The 14,509-nt window shown below is 44.5% G+C and overlaps 1 protein-coding gene and 1 pseudogene across 1 annotated transcript in view; both read left to right on the top strand.

Moving 5' to 3' along the window:
* The window catches only part of MSH4 (mutS homolog 4), a 103,197-nt gene that overhangs the window by 61,706 nt on the left and 26,982 nt on the right, over positions 1-14,509 (top strand). Inside the window, exons 13-14 of the mRNA XM_036754139.1 lie at positions 987-1,090; positions 12,931-13,055. Coding sequence (XP_036610034.1) covers positions 987-1,090; positions 12,931-13,055 — 229 coding nt within the window. The remainder of the gene's footprint in view (positions 1-986; positions 1,091-12,930; positions 13,056-14,509) is intronic.
* LOC118848215 lies at positions 1,717-8,349 on the top strand (annotated as a pseudogene).

Here is a 14,509-nt window from a genome sequence, read left to right as displayed (position 1 = left end):
GCCTAGCTGAGGGGTGAGGGGGCCTGAACCAGGCTGGTGACTATTCTTTCCACCTGTGGAGCCACCATTTTGGCCCAGGCCGTGTTGTCTCTCACTGGGACAACTGTGTTAGCCCTTTCTTTGATCTTCCTGCCTATGGTCTCTCCTCACTCCTGTCCATTCCCTGCGCAGCCACTAAAGGGATCTTTCTAAAGGGTGGGACCGATCTTGTGCCCCTCCAGCTCAATAAATTCCAGTGGCTCCCTGTTATCTCTAGAATCAAATCTAAATCCTTCTCCTTGACATTAAACTCTTGCATAGACAGTCACCTTTCTGCCTACCCAGTCTAATGACACATCATTGCCCTCTGTGCATTCTGTGATCCAGATACACGGGCCTTCTCTGCGTCCCAGACAAGTCACCGGGCTTTCCTTGGCTATCTCCCGTGCCTTTTTTTTAACAGTTGTAAAGGAAAACATTGAGAAAAAAAGATTTCTGCTTTACCCGAGGATGCACAATGGTGAGAGCTGGTTTCCGGGTCCTTGCCGTCTTGCAGTTGCCCAAGAGAGCAGGATTAACTGAGGCCTGGAGTATTGGAAGGCCATCGGCCGGGTTCTTGAGTTTTCCAGTTATGTTTCAGAGACGTTGTGCCCTCCCCTGGGAATTCACAGACTGTCATGTTTGCCACCTCATCATTGCTCACAGGCAGCTCCAGGGTGAAAACTTCTTGATTTAAAGTATGGGCTGTTAGACAGTTAGTCTGTGACATCCATGGCAATTTCAGGCATTTGTTGACAAAAGTGTTTCTTATCCATACCAATCATGTGATCGGATGATAAATTTGATTTAGTCATTTTATCGAGAAATTCTTTTGTTCTGTATCTAGCTAGGCCAGCTTTCTCTCTCAGTGGTTGCCTTTCAATCTTTCTTTTTATTTACTAGGAATGTTTTTAATGTAATTGTAACTGAGTGGCGAATTTTAACATTTAATTTCCATTTCTTGGCAGATTACTAAAATGAAAAACACATACAGCTTCACATCACCAGATCTGATTAAAATGAATGAAAGATGCCAAGAGTCGCTGAGAGAAATATATCATATGACGTACATGTAAGAGAATTTCAGATATTGAAGTGTTGAACTAAATTGCATTAGTTTCTTATGTTAATCTTAATGATTAATAATGTGAATAATGTTCATTTCAATTTATTCTTATTTGGTTGGAAACGATGAAGAATTATGATTTGTTGCAAGTAGAAAATAAAATGTTATCCAACTAGGTCCCACTAAAAACTCTTAAGACTGTATAAATGTGTGGAATCAAACATATTCCGTATTATTCAACACACATTTATTTAATCACTTGCCATGTGCAGAGCTTTGATCTGGTCATTGGCTACACAAATGCATATGTAAAATGCCCTCATGGAGAGGAGATGTGTATATTTAAATATATTCAGATTTTGGTTTGAGAGGTAGGTAGCTAAGCAGTTGAGCTAACAGAGTCCTTCCCCTCAAGGAGCTATAGTGGCCCCCATCAGTGCAGAGCACTGTATTACACATTATTATGTGAGAAATGCATTAGACCGTCTGATGAAAGGGGCTATTGCCAAGGCTTCCTAGAAGAGAGGGGATTTCCATTTGAGCTTAAAGGATAGGTAAGAAATCAATGTGCAGGAGCTGATAGGAAGACCAGGAGGTGTGAGAGGCAGGAAGTCCTCTGGCCTGGTTGGAACATGCAGTTTCTAAAAGAAGGTCAGGTGAGATCAGACTGGGAAGGTAAGCGTGGATCCCGAGTGCCTGCATAGTGGCGTGCATTTTATTCAGGAAGCATCAAGGAGCCACAAACTGTTCTTGAGCCAAGGAGTAGCAGGGCCAGATCTCTGTGTAAGACTTCATTTTTGTGGCAGTGATAAGGAGGATACATTGGGAGAGGGAGACCGTGGAGGCAGAAAGATGGAGAAGGAGACCTAGAATGGTCCCTCTAGCTAGGAGCAAGTACCCTTGTGTAGTACTGAGTATACGGTGGTAGCCGTAGGCACCCATCTTCCCTTAGCAAACCCCTTTCCCTTGACCAGGCTGTCCCCTTCAGCTGCTGTCCGCTGGCTCTCCTTGCAGTCACAGCCAAACTCTTAAAACAAACAAGAAATACGCATGCCCATTCCTCACATTTTCTTACTTCTCACCATTTCTCAAACCCCTCAGTTTGGTGTCTGAGGCTATCGTGCCTCTGGAGCTGAACTCCAAGGATTACCAATCGCAGGCCTAGTCTGACTGTGGACTGTAGCCTGGGCAAGCATCCCCTTTGAGATGGGAGCAGAGGAAAAGGCCCATGGGTCATGCTTGGCCCACAGTGCTCTGGCACACCCGGCTGGTGTTCTGTCTTGTCTCTGGTTGTAGCAGCAGGAATAGATTGTGAGAACTATGGAAGAGCTGGAGTTGTTATTACAGGGTAACTAACTGACAGTGAGCCCCAGCAGTGGCTAGGCTGCTGGGAGGGAGAGGCAGCAAGGCCTGAATGGAAGTCCGGACTCAGACACTTCCTAGCTGTGTGACCCAGGCTAAGGGCCTTCACTTCTCTCTGCCTCAGGTGTTCTCATCTCTAAAATGGAGATAAGGAAAACTCCTATTCCTCAGGGTTGTCGGTAAGATGGGATAGTGTTTGTAGAGCACTTAGTAATAAACCTTGAAGCGCTATCTACACACTAGCTTCTGTTCTTGACGCTTTGCTTTTGTGTTTGTCTTTGAGAGGTGAGGGAAGGGGAAGGTTCAAAGACAATCACAGATTGCTGAAATAAGAGACCCCAGGAAGGAGACCAGGTGAATAGTACTACCATAGACAACAGTGGGGAGATGGGAAGATGGATGAACTTAAGAGAAAAATGATGGGAAAGAGGGATAGATTCTCAGTCAGGGATAAGAGCATACCTACCGGGGGCCAGTGAGGTTGTATTTGTCTGATGTTTAGGAAATCTAATTAAACTGAAGAGGAAAGCAGAAGGGGAATACTGTCCACAAATACCCACCGAGCCACAGAATGGGATGCCCCAGAAAGTAGCTGTAAGAAGAAGAATAATTGAGAAGCCCCGAAATTCACAGGAGAATCACAGCAAGGAGCTCCTGATAAAACCCATGGCTTCGAATGTCTGTACAGATGCACAGAATTTAGGCCTTGAGCAAAATGAGTCCAAGGCCCTAATGCAGGAAGGACAGTCTATCTCATGGATATTGCCTTGACAAGAGTATGTATGGATAGGAACAGGTGAGGTAAAAGGGATGTGAGGGGTAGCATTGTCTATGAAGAAGATGTGCATTAGGGCTCATGGAGAGCATGTGGGTAAAGGTTAGCGTAGGCAGAAGCAGAAGCAGGTTTGTCATCAGTGAGTACTGGAGGTCACCTGGACAGAAAAAGGGAAATATATGCATCCAGGAAACAGCACAAACTAGGCGTGGAGAAATTGGTGATAGAGTTGTGATGGGACTCCAGTTATCTGCAATGCTGTCCCTGCCAAAGGAGAACACCCGACAATCTTTTGTCTTAATGACTTTTTTTATCATTTAAAAGATGTAGGAACCAACAAGGAGCAGTTTTATTCTGGATTTGGTTCTTGTCAACAGAGAGAAACTGTTGGTTGGGGTGGAAATGTTAAGAATATTGGAAGGAAATGATGACTTGAACTTAGATTGTGTGATATAGCAAAGGAGAGGAACATTAGGTCTAGTCTAGCACGGGCCCTCCTAGATTTGTGAGAGCAGGTTTCAGAGTTTTATTCAGGAATATGTCGTATCCTGTGGACTAAAATTCTGTGGGGAAAATCAGCCCAGATGTGGGAAGTTATCAAGAAGAAATTTCCGAAGACATAAAAAGAAGCAATTCTGATGGCCAGAAGAAGAGGCATTGTCTGCAGCCTGATGCTGATGCATCAGGGAGCTTGCCAGCCAAGCCAGAAGATGGAACCAAGGATGAGTACTGGAGTGTAGAGCAGCCCTATGGAACCACCATGGAACAGTGTCAAGGATCCCATAGAATGAGCTGGGACTGGTGATAAAGCTATGAACCCAAAAGAGTAGGATTTGAGGGTTCGTTGTTTGTTTGAGCTGTGCTGGGGAAAAGAGGAGGACAAACAAAAAATGGTTGGGTTGGATTGCTGCTTGGGGGTTGAGTCACCGTCATTATCTCTAGCAAAGAGAACATAGCATTGCTCACTTATCACTTTACCTCTTTTTTTGTCCCATCAAGGAGAATGACCTTTGTACTAGAAAAGAGAATAAATGCGAGTAATCAGGATGTGGTCTTCAAATACTCTTGGAGGGGCCAGGATGGTTTAAGCCGCTGAGCCCGGATGAATTTTGTCCTTAGGTACCGATGCTGGTTAGTGCGATGGCTAAACATCCGTCAATGGTGTCTGAAAGATCATGGAGGCACGAGGGCTACCAGGGGGCAGGGAAAGGGCAGATGTCAGCTTTATTTTTTTTTTAAAGGAAGAGAGTCAAGTTTCAAATGAAAGGCCATTGAGTTTGACTTTTTTGACTTTGATTCTTAGCCAAAGCCTAGAACATATGATGAAAATCCTCTTTTTTCCAGATTGTTGGTGGCCATCTAAAAGGCAGCCCTGATTCCAGAAAGCTCATGTGGCTTTGTCAGGACAGGCCTTCTCCATCCACCTTGATTTCCATTTGGGGCATGTCCCTAAACCAGTCGCTGTAAATGCAGTTTACAGTGTTCTTGAGCAGAGGAAGGAGTGGTCCAGATGTGATCAGATCGGGGCAGGCAGATTCAGCAACTAGACTCCCCTGCCTCAGGGAACTTGCATAAAGTTTTCTGGGAGAGTGGCCTTGACCTTGTGCTGCTTCCAGTGGCATTTATTAAGTACCTGCTGTGTGCCCTGGGCATACAGAGAAGGGCAAAAAACAGTTCCTGCCCTCAAGGAGCTCACAGTCTAGTGCAGGAGGCAACATTAAACAACTGTGAACAAGCAAGACATAGACAGCATAGACTGAGGATACATGTTTCAACAATCTGGCTAGCAGCTGTTGTGGGGGTGTAAGACCAACCCAAGCCCAACAACAAGAATGCTACCAGCACACTGCAAAAGCACAGGTTCTTTTGATCTGCTTAACTAAGGAAAGCAAGGATAAGGCGTTGACAAGCTTACTTTAATTCAGCATACAAACGTCATTCACTTAGTTCAGGGGGAAAGACCAGCACCCTGAACTTTAGAGCAAAATACAAACAAAGGACAAACGTCAACAGACAGATTGTCTGATTCAAATCCCAATACATAGTTACCAGAGTTTAACAAAGTCCCAGCATCCGGGTTTACAAGCTGGAGGGCTCTTAGCTACAGCTGCCCGGAGTCTCTACACACCACCACAAGTGAGAGCCCTAAACAAATTACAAACATCGACAGACAGACCAAATACAGATTCATAGTTACCAACATCTGGGTTCAGCCCGGGAGCTCAGAACAAGGGCTGGCCCAGAGTCACTCGCACCACCACTGCTGTGGGTAAGAGCTCGAAAGAAGAGAAGGCCAACTTCTGGTTTTATATCTTTTTCAGCATCAGGGGTGAGTCACACATGCAACTCACCCACGTGACCTAAAATCGTCACAAAGAGGGGACTTAAACCCATATGGTCTAAGAGCCTCTGATGTCCCAAACCTATCACTCAAACTCATGTGTGTACTAGGCCCTCCCTTACTTAGCCCCACCTGGGGCCCCACCTTGGTTACCAAGTCACACCCACATAGGTTTTACACCTAATAGGGGTTTGGGCCTGGGGCTTAGCACCTAGTAAGGCTCAATGAAATACACTGAATTACTCAAAGGAAACAAAAGCCAACTAAGTGCTAAGAGCCCATTTTGCTTACCAACACAATACACCACGGAGGGAAGGCTCCAGGATGAAGGAGCATGGGGAGAGACCCCTGTAGAAGGGAAATTTTAACTGGGCCTTGAAGGAATCCAGGGAAGCCAGGAGGTAGAGATCAAGCAGGCAGGCATGGGGGACAGCCCGAGAAAATGCCCTGAGTCAGGAGATGGAGGTCTTGTGTGAGAAACAGGCCGGTGTCGCTGCATAGCAGAGTGGGCACTGGGGAGTGAGGTGTAAAAAGGGGTGTGTGTGTGTGTGTGTGGGAGTTATGAAGAGCTTTGAATGCCAAAACAGAGAGTTGTATATTTGATCCTAGTGGTAAAAGAGAGACCTTGCAGTGAATGGACCTGGGGAGGAGGCCACGTGGTCAGAGCTGCATTTTAGGAATATCAGTTTGACCACTGAATATAAAACGTATTGGTGTTGGGAACCTAGGAAGTCTTTAATCATCCCGATGTAGAGGAAGGTGGTGAGGGTCTGTGCCGGGCAGCAGTACTTTGAATCTGCCATCTCAGCAGTCGTGATTGATGATAGGTCTGCTTTCCTGTGGCTGCTGGGGTAAACAGGATCACACTTGCTTGAAGAGAGTATGGACACTGGGGAGTGGACTTTTCTTTTCTTTTTTTTTTTTGGTATTTTATAATTTTTATTTAATATTTTAGTTTTCAACATTGATTTCCACAAGATTTTGAGTTACAAATTTTCTCTCCATTTCTACCCTCCCCCCACTCCAAGATGGCATATATTCTGAATGCCTCATTCCCCAGTCAGCCCTCCCTTCTGCCACCCCATTCCACCTCCATCCCCTTTCCCCTTACTTTCTTGTAGGGCAGGATAGAAATCTATTATTTCCCAGTTGCATGCAAAACCAACTTTTTATTTTTGAGCATCTGCTTTTAAAACTTTGAGTTCCAAACTCTCTCCCCTCTTCCCTTCCCACCCACCCTCCCTAGGAAGGCAAGCAGTTCAACATAGGTCACACATGTATCATTGTGTAAAACACTTCCACAATACTCATGTTGTGAAAAGCTAACTATATTTCCTTCTATCCTATCCTGTCCCCCTTTATTCAATTTTCTCCCTTGACCCTGTCCCTTTTCAAAAGTGTTTGCTTTTGATTACCTCCTCCCCTACCTGCCCTCCCTTCTATCCTCCCCTGTTTTTTATCCCCTTCATCTTACTTTCCTGTGGAATAAGATACTCAATTGAGGTTGTATGTTATTCCCTCCTCAAGTTGAATCCGATGAGAGCAAGATTCACTCATTCCCTCTCCCCTGCCCCCTCTTCCCTTCACGCAGAACTGATTTTTCTTGCCACTTTTATGTGAGATGATTTACTCCATTCTCTCTTTCCCTTTCTTCCTCTCTCAGTATATTCCTTTCTCGCCTGTTAAATTTAATTCCTTGGTGGGCTGGAGCGATCGGGTGGCTGAGTGGGGCCGTGGCGGCTGCGGCCGGAGGAGGTGGCCTTCCAGGCGAGCGAGCGTCAGCACATCCGATACAACCCGCTGCAAGATGAGTGGGTGCTGGTGTCCGCTCACCGAATGAAGCGCCTCCCCAGTGATGTCGTGCCTCGGCATGACCCCCGCAACCCCCAGGCATTGGCATCAGGCCAATGGCGAGGTGAATGCCCACTACGAGGGCACTTTCCTGTTCAACAGTGACTTCCCTGCCCTGCAGCCTGATGCCCCCAGTCGTGGACCCGGTGATCACCCGCTGTTCCGAACTGAAGCTGCCCGAGGAGTTTGTAAGGTCCTGTGTTTCCATCCCTGGTCTGATATCACGCGGCCGCTCGTGTCTATACCTGAGATCCGAGCTGTCATTGATACAGGACCTCAGTCACGGAGGAGTTGGGTGCTCAGTACCCCTGGGTCCAGATCTTTGAGAACAAAGGTGCCATGATGGGCTGTCCCAACCCCCACCCTCACTGTCAGGTGTGGGCTAGCAGCTTCTTGCCAGAAATGGCCCAGCGGGAGGAACGAAGTCAGCGGGCCTATCAAAAGCAGCATGGAGGCCCCATGCTTTTGGAGTGTGGGCGTCAGGAAGCTGAGAGAAAGGAGCGGGTGGTCCCAGAAAGTGAACACTGGCTGGTGCTGGTGCCCTTCTGGGCTGTCTGGCCTTTCCAGACGATGTTGCTGCCACGGAGACATGTGAAGAGGCTCCCAGAGCTGAGCTCTGTGGAACGACATGATCTGGCCTGCATCATGAAGAAGCTCCTGACCAAATATGACAACCTATTTGAGATGTCCTTCCCGTACTCCATGGGCTGGCATGGTGCCCCTACTGGGGCTGAGGCTGAGGCTGACTGTGACCACTGGCAGCTCCATGCCCACTACTATCCACCACTACTGCGATCAGGCACCATCCGGAAGTTCATGGTTGGTTATGAGATGCTGGCCCAGTCTCAGAGGGACCTGACTCCAGAGCAGGCTGCAGAGAGATTGAGGGCCCTACCAGAAGATCATTATAGGCTTCAACAGAAGGACTCGTCCTGACTGTGGCCCTCAGGAGGAGGCCACAATTAGGACTGGTTCCAAGCTGTCTTCTACCTCCCCCACCCCCAATTTGCTTCAACCCCCTTGGTCTTGAATTTGCAAATACATCTTTTGTCTCTGTCAGACAAAAAAAAATTTAATTCACTTTTTTAGATATCATCCCTTCATCTTCAACTCACCCTGTGCCCTCTGTCTATATTCCCTTCAACTCCCCTGATGCTGAGAAAAGTCTCATGAATTACACACATCATCTTTCCATGTAGGAATGTAAACAAAAAGTTCAACTTTAGTAAGTCCCTTATGATTTCTCTTTCTTGTTTACCTTTTCATGCTTCTCTTGATTCTTGTATTAGAAAGTCAAATTTTCTATTCAGCTCTGGTCTTTTCACTGAGACAGCTTGAAAGTCCTCTATTTTATTGAAAATCCATTTTTTCACTTGGAGCATTATACTCAGTTTTTCTGGGTAGGTGATTCTTAGTTTTAATCCTAGCTCCATTGACCTCTGGAATATCATGTTCCAAGCCCTTCTTCGATCCCTTAATGTAGAAGCTGCTAAGTCTTGTGTTATCCTCATTGTGTTTCCATAATACTCAAATTGCTTCTTTCTGGCTGCTCTCAGTATTTTCTCCTTGACCTGGGAACTCTGAAATTTGGTGACAATACTCCTAGGAGTTTTCTTTTTTGGGATCTTTTTCAGGAGGCTATCGGTAGGTTCTTTCAATTTATATTTTACCCTCTGGTTCTAGAATATCAAGGCAGTTTTCCTTGATAATTTCTTGAAAGATGATGTCTAGGCTCTTTTATTGATCATGGCTTTCAGGTAGTCCAATAATTTTTAAATTATCTCTCCTGAATCTATTTTCCAGGTCAGTGGCTTTTCCAATGAGCTATTTCACGTTGTCTTCCATTTTTTCATTCCTTTGGTTCTGTTTTATCATATCTTGATTTCTCATAAAGTCGCTAGCTTCCACTTGCTCCAGTCTGATTTTTAAGGTGGTATTTTCTTCAGTGGTTTTTTGGACCTCCTTTTCCATCTGGCTAATTCTGCCTTTCAAGGCATTCTTCTCCTCATTGGCTTTTTGGAGCTCTTTTGACATTTGGGTCATTTGGGTTTTCTTCAGTATTTTTGGGGGGTCTCCTTTAGCCAGTCATTGACTTGTTTTTATTGGTTTTCTTGCATCTCTCTCATTTCTCTTCCCAATTTTTCCCCTACTTCTCTAACTTGCTTTTCCAAATCCTTTTTGAGCTCTTCCATGGCCTGAGCCCAATTCGTATTTTTCTCGGAGGCTTTTGATGTAGGCTCTTTGACTTTGTTGACTTCTTCTGGCTGTATGTTTTGATCTTCTTTGCCACAAAAAAAGGAATCTAGAGTTTGAGTTTGAGTCTGAGTTCATTTTCGCTGCCTGTTCATGTTCCCAGCCAACTACTTGACCCTTGAGCTTTTTGTCAGGATATGACTGTTTGTAGAGTAGAGAGGACTTTCTCCCAAGCTTTAGGGTCCAAGCGCTGCTGTTTTCAGAGCTATTTCTACTCCACCGTCACCCCAGGCTCTGTCACAGCAGTGCTTCTCCTCCCCAAAGAACTGCCAACTGGGACCACAGTCCAGATCCAAGCAGGGCACAGCAAGAGAACCTTCCTTTGCGCCCAGAAAGCGGTCCTCGCACTGCTGCTCTGATCCGCTGCTAGATTCCTCCCACCATGTGAGCCAGGGACTCAGGAAGCAGCTGATGCTGGAGTTCTGGAAGCGGCCTCAGGAGCTTCCTGCTGCTGCCACTGCCACTGCTGTACCACCTCTGCCACCCCCAGGGCTGGTAGCCGGATCGGTCTCAACTAGACCCCGCAGTTTCCCACTAACCTGGTCTTTGGCGTTTGTGGGTTGAGAAGTCTGGTAACTGCCACAGCAAAATGATTCATGGCCCTAGGGCCTGTTCTGCCAGCTGACTCCCAGTCTAGTCTGTCCTGGCGTGGCCCACACTGGGCTGCGCTCTGCTCCCAGCACCGTGCAATAGATCCTTCCTGGCGACCATCCAGGCTCTCCTGGGCTGGAGACCTGTTTCCCTCTGCTATTTCGTGGGTTCTGCAGCTCTAGAATTTGTTCAGAGCCATTTTTTACCAGTGTTTGGAGGGATTTGTGGGAGAGCTTAAGCAAGTCCCTGCTTTCCAGCCGCCATCTTTGGGAATGGACTTTTCAAGAAGTTTAGCCCAGAAGCTCAGAGTTCCTGCAGTGAAGCAGAACAGTCTCCCTACCCTTTGATGTGGCTGCCTGTCAGAAATACTCCCAAGCCCCTCCACTTCTCAGACTTTCATCTAGACCAAAGATCGGTGCTTAGAATCTCAGCCCAAATGGGACAGAGTCATAAGGCTCCTGGCCCTGAGTCTTGGACAGCATTGCCTCGGACTGCACTCGAGGCCCCTTTTGTCTCACATGGAGCTGCTGCCTTATGAGGTTCCCATGCTGCCTTCCAAAAGCAGGGAGTTGCCCTTAGGCTTCAGAAATCTTCCAGTTCTTCAGAGCTGCGTGATCCCGACCCAAGGCCCTTCTGTGCCTTAGTTACCTCGGCTGGAAAATGATAGGGTGGGACTGGATGACCTTTCCTTCCTCCTCCACATCTACTAGGATCCGCTAGATTCTCCATCCGTAATGCAGGGATGCTAAGTGGGGGACTGGGAGTTGAGAGAGGGAGATTGAGCAAGAGAAGGATTCATGAGGTGGAGAAGAAGGGCTTTGGAGGAGTAGCCCCCTCTGCTAAACGTGTGCGTCGTGAGTTTGTAGGGAGCCAAAGCCATGTGGTTTGGGGAGTTTTTTCTCCCCGAGCAGTGCCCCACAGCCCTGGATAAGCTTATGAAGTTGTGGGGAAAGAGACTCAAGGCTGAGGATTCATAGCTTGGGAGCAGCAGGTCGAGGGGGTGGGGTGAGGAATTCTAGGCCAGTGGCTTGTGAAACGTTCAGTCTGTACACCACCAGCCAAGGCCAGGAAAGAGAACAGTGAAGCCAGTCATGCCAGCAATGGAACAGGGCAAGGGGGATGATCCCAAGGCAATAATAAAGGCAAAGGTTAGGCTTAATATGAGTGAAAGGATAGTAGAATGGAGGACAGGATTGTGTGGTCAGCACTGGAAATTCAGGCCAGGCAGTGCAATCCTCATGGTGGTGAATGGTAGTAGCCATTAGATTGTAACAGACTTAGAGACTGCAGTTTAAATAAATACATAATTACAACTGACATAAAAGATAAACATCACCTCAAGTCAATTTGCTAATGGCTCTTCCTACTCAGAGATTTTATAGATTATTATGACTATTTCACAGTTCTGCATTTCGGAGTGAAATAGGTGACAATCAAATGTCTAAAAATAAGAAACATCGAGCATACTTCTATAAGACAGACAAAAAGGTTTCCAAAGTCATGGAACACTTTGAAACAACAACCCAGGGCATCTGTGGATAGATTTCAGAGGATCCGTGAGCTTGTTTTTTAAAATATTTTGATTCAGTATCATTGATTTCTTTTGTAATCCTCTGTACTCTATTTTATTCATTTAAAAACATATTCTTAGAAGAGTGCCCAGGTTTCACCAGACTGCCCAAGAGGGAGAGGGCACAATACACAGAGAAGGTTAAGAACTCTAGACCTTTAAGGCTCCCAATCCATCTATAAAATGCTTTGATTCTAAATATTGTGAATTTGGAATTTTCAAATGACTGAGCTGAATCTTAAATAGAAAGTTTTACTAGTATTCCATTAGGGGCACTCTTACATACAAGAATATAGTAATAATATTACTAGAAGCAGCATGATATGATAGGGAGAGGATTGTGTTTCTAGTCTGAAAGAGCGGGTTTCAAATCTTGCCTTTCTGACCCTGGGCAAATTTGTTCACCTGGGTTTTAGGCAACTCCTTAGTCTGATCTGCTGAGTCCTAGAAAAACAATAATAGCCCACATTTACACGGCACTTTAAGGTTTACAGAGGGCTTTACATGTATTATCTCATTGACAGAGTCAAACAAAGATTGGTTGAGATTTGCTCAGGTGGAAAGAGTTTCCCCACTGGGAAAAGTAACAAATCCAAAGATCTTTTATGTATTCATTAATAAAGCTAGATATAAGAATATCTATGGCAAAAAATTAGATACTATTTCTCCTATAACAAGTGATCTTTCTTTTAAATTCTGAAATGAACAAACACCAAGTAATCGTAATACTTTCATGTGTACTGCCCATTGGAAAAAGAGGCATGAATTGTCCCATAAAATCGCGAGTGTCTAATAAGAACCACTTGCTCCTAGTTTTAAGGATATAATAAATTAAGCCTGTAACTTTCACAGCTGTCCTGTTTGTGATTCCGAGGGTCTTCCTTGTATTCTGTGGATTTATAAAAGCTTCAGGGGGTCTCTTTTGTTTCATTCCCCATTGCTTCCTTTCTGGCTCAGAGCCACTTACCAAGCCACCCAGGGTTCCTGGTTCAAAAGGATGTTTCCTTCCCTCTGACAATCAGTTTGATGTTATGTGAGAGTTATGTGTCATTCTACATGTTAGCTCTAACACAGAGACACTAAACCAAAGATGTTGTTTGCAGGGTAGTGTGCCAGCTGCTTAGTGAGATCTATGAGCACATCCACTGCTTATACAAACTCTCGGACATTGTGTCCATGCTGGATATGTTGCTGTCATTTGCTCATGCCTGCACTCTTTCTGATTATGGTAAGTTACTATTTTTTTACTAAAAGATTTAATTTCTTTTTGTAAGCCTCCACTTTAAAAGAACAGGCTAGAACAGGTGTGACATATGTCAAACAAATTCTCTTTGTCTTTGGGTTTCCAGACTTTGACATAACATGTAGATATGGGTTTCAACAACTAAATATGTTATAGTATTTCAGGGAATCTTTGATCTCCTCGATGTAGGCATTCTTCCTAATGACACAAACTACCGCCTGTGTTTACCTGTCCATCTCTGTGACTCTTGTCTATTTCATTTTACACATTTGTCCCCCCAAACTGCCCCAGGACCAGATGGATTCACAATTGAATCCTATCAAACTTTCAAAGAATGATTAATTCTAATATCACCTAACCTGTCTGCAAAAATAACAAAAGAAGAGATCCTACTAAATTCCTTCTGTTGTACAGATATCGTCTGACCTGGGAGGGTCAGAACAGAAACTATAGACCAATATCTCTAATTACCATGGAGTCAAAATTTTTGAATAAAATATTAGCAGAGACTGAAACAACATAGCATAAAGATTATACACTCTGATAAGGTAACATTTATGCCAAGAATGCAGACTGGATTTAATATGAGGAAATGTATACACTGAATTAGGCATATTAATAACAGAATAAAAACCAACAGATAGAAAAAAAGCTTTTGGCAAAACACAGCACCCATTTCTGTTAAAAAAACATTAGAAAACAGGAAAAAGCAGACCTTTTCTTAAAAGGATTTAAAACCAAGGAGCTCCCTTTATCTCTAATGAAGATAAAAATGAAATCTTTTCCAGTAAATTCAAGGACACAACAAGCAAGTCCATTGCCATGCTTTCTATTTAACACAGTACTACAAGTACTGGCTCTAATGAAAAAAGAACTTGAGGGAATATGCGTTGGTAAAGAGGAAACAAAATGATCCCTTTTTGCTCATTGTATGATGGTATACGTAACCCTAAAATGCCAACTAAAATTAATTGAAACAATTAATAACTTCAGGAAACTTGCAGGATAGAAAATAAATCTATAAAGATCATAAGCGTTTCTGCATGATAGCAATAAAACCCAGCAGGAGGGTATGAAGAGGTTCTATTTAAAATTACTGTAGAATATATGAAATACTTGGGAGTCTGCCTTCCAAGAGCTATATAAGAACTAAAGAAATAGAATCGTAAACAACTACAGAAATAAAAGACTTAAATAATTGAAAAAAATATTAATTGCTCATGCGCAGGATGAGCCAATATAATAAAAGTGGCAGCGCTACCTAAATTAATTTACTTATTCAATGCCATACTAATCTAACTGCTGTATAGCACTGGAAAAAAGTAACGAAATTCATATGGAGGAAAAAAAGCTTAAGAACTTCAAGAGAAGTAATGAAAAGAAGTGGGAATAAATGGGGGCCTTGTGGTGCCAATGTCCAACTGCACTGCCAAGAAGCA

The sequence above is a fragment of the Trichosurus vulpecula genome, chromosome 4 (assembly GCF_011100635.1).
Source record: "Trichosurus vulpecula isolate mTriVul1 chromosome 4, mTriVul1.pri, whole genome shotgun sequence".
In the NCBI taxonomy this organism is placed as follows: Eukaryota; Metazoa; Chordata; class Mammalia; order Diprotodontia; family Phalangeridae; genus Trichosurus; species Trichosurus vulpecula.
This window is presented reverse-complemented; position numbering and strand designations above follow the sequence as displayed.